Source organism: Acanthisitta chloris, unplaced genomic scaffold, assembly GCF_000695815.1.
Source record: "Acanthisitta chloris isolate BGI_N310 unplaced genomic scaffold, ASM69581v1 scaffold32196, whole genome shotgun sequence".
Classification (NCBI taxonomy): domain Eukaryota; kingdom Metazoa; phylum Chordata; class Aves; order Passeriformes; family Acanthisittidae; genus Acanthisitta; species Acanthisitta chloris.
Window position 1 is genome coordinate 104 of NW_008677031.1, and position 5,475 is coordinate 5,578.

At 51.1% G+C, this 5,475-nt stretch overlaps 1 protein-coding gene across 1 annotated transcript; it reads left to right on the forward strand.

Annotated features, from left to right (window-relative positions):
* Positions 1–241: 241 nt before the first annotated feature.
* On the forward strand, positions 242–4,234 carry DCTN5 (dynactin 5 (p25); the record flags this gene model as incomplete). Its single annotated transcript, XM_009076358.1, has 5 exons — positions 242–360; positions 995–1,106; positions 1,724–1,826; positions 2,060–2,151; positions 4,079–4,234. Coding segments are annotated over 5 exons (447 nt in total), but the record flags the coding sequence as incomplete, so codon positions are not given.
* Between the last annotated feature and the right edge of the window lie 1,241 nt (positions 4,235–5,475).

A 5,475-nucleotide genomic window follows, 5' to 3' on the forward strand; every position in this document is an offset into this window, starting at 1 on the left:
AACGGGGCTGTGTTTGTGCCTAAGCCTGGCTTTGTGTTGAGCTCCCTCTGTGCTGCTCACTAGGAGCACAGCTGGTGGATCCAGGATCCTGTGCTTTTGCTTTGTTTTTTAATTTTGATTGAAAGGATCGTCTCTAAGATAATACAATCTTGCTGTAGCGGCCACACCTTGGCACGAGTCTATGTAAGAACTGCTAACACAGGTAGAGTTGGAGCTCATGTGTGTCTCTGTCCCTCTGCAGACAATTGTTATGAACGACTGCATCATCCGCGGTGACCTGGCCAACGTGCGGGTCGGGCGGCACTGTGTGGTGAAGAGCCGCAGTGTCATCAGGCCACCCTTCAAGAAGTTCAGCAAGGGGTAAGAGGCTCCTTCCTCTAGGGAGAGACCTGAAAGTCTCTATCAGCTTGGCTGAGAGCTGTATTCAGAGGACCCTGTTCCTTCTACAACTCCCTGACAGGAGGATTAGGAAGAGATTTTTACAGAGAGAGTGCTCAGGCATTGGAATGTGCTGCCCAGGGAGGTGGTGGATTCACCATCCCTGGAGGTTTTAAAGATGAGACTGGATGTGGCACTTAGTGCCATGGTCTAGTAACCACGGTAGGGTTGGACTTGATGATCTTGGAGGTCTTTTCCAACCTGGTTGATTCTATGATTCTATGATTCTGCAGCAATTCGCAGAAATATGTCCCTCTAAACCTGCCTTTTCCTTGAGTGTTCAGCTGTGCCTTGAGGGATAGTGTTCCTTCCAGATCATCAGATGGAAAGGCTGGGGTATATTAAAATAGATGAGTAGAGAATGAACATCCTCCTGATGCTCATTTGGGCCATCCTTTAGAAAGAGAGAAGAAACACCAGTTACTGTTCTGTCTTCCTTAGGACCAGATCAACCCCTGCTAATCCATCTGGAGACAGGAGACTCCACAGGGTGATTTTGGGTCTAGCAGTGTCAGTTTGTTTATTGTACACCAAACAAATACCTCTCCTGTTACAGGGTGGCCTTCTTTCCTCTCCACATTGGTGACCATGTATTCATAGAAGAGGACTGTGTTGTCAACGCAGCCCAGATTGGTTCCTACGTGCACATAGGCAAGAACTGTGTCATCGTGAGTGCCATTTCTGTCTTTTCTTTAACCTCCTGTGCACTGCTGAGGCTTTGTGATGACAGCCAAGAGGTGTCTGCACCAGTTGGCTGGAGCAGGCACACTTACTCTGCACTGTTTCTTCCTCCTCCTGTTCTCCACAGGAAGCAGTGCTTTCTTGCTTTCAGGTTTGCTTTTCCAAGCACTGCAGGTTCAGCTGTCACTGGTTGGAAAATCCATCCTGACAGTGTTGTCCCTGTGGCTAACAGGACTGCCCAGGGCGTGGGAATTGTGTCTCTGGGCACATAACACCAAATAGCCAAGGCTGCTACATGCTGAGGTAGAGAAGGCCTTGCTGGTACTGCATGACTCGGGGTTCAGGCTTCAGTTTGCACACTGACAGGTCAGTGTGCAGCTGTCTATGTCTGTGCTAGTTGAAAACAAACATGCTTTCCTCAAAAAGAAAAGTTGATCCTGTCGGGAAGACCATTCAGTCAGGGTAAAGATTTATTCCCGTGATCCTTTTTACAGAATGTGTTTAGAGCAATTAATCTTGAAGTTTAGGTAACGCATCAGTAATAACCGAAAGATAGAATGTTTATAGTGTTTTAAGTATAAACTTTTCCCGTTCTCTGCTTTAGGGTCGTAGATGTGTGTTGAAAGACTGCTGCAAAATCTTGGACAACACAGTACTCCCTCCTGAAACTGTAGTCCCACCTTTCACTGTCTTCTCAGGCTGCCCAGGTATGCTGCCTCTAACCTCCCTTGCACAGGAGTGTGGATGACATGGATATCCTTATTTTTGATGAGATTGCAATGACAAAGTTGCCTGTTAGCATTAGGTGCCTAGAAATAAAGGTGTTCAGCACTTTCTGATCTGAAAAGTAACAGTTTTAACTCGTGGCACTCCCTGCTGCAGTGTATGGCAGGGAGGTGGTACACAGTGACTGATAGCCATACTGTTGTTGTTCTTTCAGGACTCTTCTGTGGGGAGCTCCCAGAATGCACGCAGGAACTCATGATCGATGTTACCAAGAGCTATTACCAGAAGTTCTTGCCACTCACTCAGGTCTAGTAGCCCATTTCCCATGTTTCAGAGCAGTGCAGGCACACAGGAGCATTCTCCGGGTGGGGACAGGGATATTCCAGTGAGACCAGGGCCCAGAGCACCTGTGTGAGTGTCCCTCAGCACTACTGGCCTGGCCAAGCAGTCCCTTGTGAAAGCTGCTGTGTCCTGTTCAAACTTTGTCTGCTCATCCGATGTACTCCATTCCATGTTGTCTGAACTGTGCCATTGAATGTTCTGGAGCTGGGAGAGCTGAAACACCTGCCTTGGGGCAGCAGCTGGGGAATGAGGCAGAGCTGACATGCTCTGCAGCCTCAGCCTGGCTGCTCACTTCTGTCCTAGCTCAAAGCTCGTGGGTGTAGGTTTGCTAGGAGCAGTCCCACCCCAGCAGTGCTCTCATGGGTGTGCTCTGGGCAGTTACCAGTTACCCAGGGCTCTCCTTGGGCCTGCGTGTCAAGGTGCATGGCCTCTTCCTTTTCTGCCTGGGATTCTCTCCTGTAGGGATATCCCTCTGATACTGGCTTTAGGAATTTTGGCTGACATTGACACCTGTCTTTCTGTGCCAGACAGGACACTTCTTAGCTCTTAGTTCCTGAAGCAGCCATCGGTCCTGGGCTCTCGCCCCTCAGGGTTAGTGTTCTCATGGCCAGTGCATGTTCTACTTTCTGAACATCACAGACCCTAAAGAGCAAAAGGCCTTTGGAAAGAGAATTTCCATGTCACTCACAGAATTCAGTGCAGCAGAAAGTGGATAATTAAGAGCGGAAACCAGAGGTGGGTGAGACAATGCTGAACTGTCCCCATTTATTACCCAGTGACTATGTCTGCAGAAAGCTCCTAGTTGCTTTTCTGCATTCTGAAACTTAAGAAGGAGGTTCAGACTTTTTGGAAAGGTACATTTTGGACATGTAGTAGAGCAGGAATTGTTCTTACTGGAAGCAGCTCTGAAAGTTGGAGGCATCTGATGCGTGTGTAGTACAGTACACACAACTGGCTGCACACAAGTCTACCTGCTCTGGTTGTGTTCTATTAAAGCTTAGAATTGCCCTGCTCTAGGTTTCAAACTGGGGCTCCTGCATGTGGTAGTGTAGCAGCTGGGGCCAGGACATGTGTTAGTCCTGCAGTAGGTGGATGAGCAGCCCTGGAGCCTTCAGCTGATCTGTTTAATGCAAATACTGATACACCTTCATAGCAAACAGTGTACAAGTGCTCATGTGTGTAGTAGCTGCTCTTCATCACATGTAAAACCACTGACTGGCTTGTTTGTATTTTTATTGTACATAAATTAAAGCCTCTCCGGTTATTCAAGTGACTCAAGGTTGTGACTCTTCAAATCAACTTGAGCCTAGACTGAGCTTCCTGCTGTGCTTGGCCATGAGCCACAGTCTCTTGTTCTGTGACTGTTACAGGATGTCACGGTGTCAGTGCATTAAAAAAGCAAAGTACAGCATGGAACAGCTTCTTCCTCTCTCTGAGGGGCTAAAGAGGCCTGCCCTGTCACCAGCCCTAACAGGTTTGGGGCTTCTTGTGAGATTTCCTGCCCGTCAGGTGTTCAGAGCCCTGTGAGTGTGCCCTCGGGTGTCTGTGGCAGTGCGGGGCTGCATTGTGTCTGGCAGGACAGGGGTGTCTGTGCTGTGTTGTGTCACCTCAAAGTTTCAACACCACATGGTGCGTTTCACCGGGATCGCTTGAGCAACAGCCGCAGCGGCAGCATGGGCTGGGAGAGGGGTGGGAGCAGGGATGTGAGTTCGGGAGGGGATGGCAGCTGGAAAAGTGAGTGATGCATTTCCACCATCACCTGAGAACAGAGCTGTAGTGCACAGAGGGATATGTCACTGCAATTACATGTTTCTTGGCCTACTCTTCCTTCTAGCAAGCTTGAGCTGACCCTTCTTCCTTAATTTAAACCTGTTTTGTTGTCTCTGTTAAGGTGGCCTCTGCCAGGGCCTAAAACCAAGCTGCCACTGAGGATCCCAAACACTCTGCACTGTTAACATTCCTTACACTTGGCCACTTTCTCCTCCTGTCTCTGAAGCATCCCTCTGACCTGGGCTCACCTCTCCGCCTCTCCAGCTCTGGGAAGATGGTGTGTCAGTGGGCTGCAGTGTGCTGCTGCAGCCTGGGGAGTTCCAGCTCTGCTGGCAGCCGTCGGTGCAGCGTGGCACAGTAAACCCTGACCCGCAGGTGGGCTGTGCCTGCAGCCAGAGAAGCTGCAGGAGTGGGGAAGCATGTTCCACAGGGAGGGGAATGCCTGCTTTCAGGAATCTTGTACAAACAGTGAGCACTTCAACCCCCAAGTTGCTGTGTTGCTTCATTGATCCTGCTTTGATCCTGTGTGCTTTGCTCTGAGTTGCTCTGACCAATGGGCAGGCTGTGCTGCTTTTATTTCAGGGTGTTCACACCTCTCCCACTCTGGGCCAGGCACTGCTGGCTCCGTGAGGAGCTGAGGTGGCTGCAAGGGGCTGTGAGGGAGGGTCACACAGTCACCAGGCAAACGGGGGCTGTGCCTGGTCTGTGGGGAGCTGAATCTCCTGAGATGATCCAGCACCGGGTGGGGAGTTACAGTTGAACTGTGACTGCAGTGATCTGGAGGGCTCATGGCTCAGTCCTGTGTGCTGGGCTCTCCAGAGCACCCTGGAGACCGATGGCCTGTGCCAGTGTCACTGGGTTGGGCATGGGCTGAAACCACCAGGCCAGCGTGTGGCAAAGTGTGGAATGTGCCGGCCAGGACCATCTGTTCTTTGTTAGCCAGGACTGAAAGAAACAGCTTCTGCTGATGAGGAAGGGAGGCCAAAGGAGGTGAAATCCCTGCCCTCATTCTGCTTTCAGCAGGGTGGGATCTGGAGACAGAGAGCTTCTGCTGATGGGGAAGGGAGGCCAAAGGAGGTGAAATCCCTGCCCTCATTCTGCTTTCAGCAGGGTGGGATCTGGAGACAGAGAGCTTCTGCTGATGGGGAAGGGAGGCCAAAGGAGGTGAAATCCCTGCCCTCATTCTGCTTTCAGCAGGGTGGGATCTGGAGACAGAGAGCAGTCACCTGGGCTAAGGGACTGCCATGAGTTTTGTGTCATTCTGGGTTATTTTTCATTTTGTTCTGCGCCAGCAGGCAGTAAGATGGGCTTAAGGGATGGGATCATCCCACGGTCACTTCTCTTGCCACATGGTGCCAGGCCTAGGAGCAGCACCAGGGGCCTGGGGATGCCCTGGGGTACAGAGGCCACTGGGCAGTGTGTCCTTGGCGTGAGTGGGGCGAGGAGAATGAAATGAGATCAGGGACAGGCACACTCCCCGCGTCCCCGCCCCGTCCGCGCGTCCCCGCGCCGATCCTC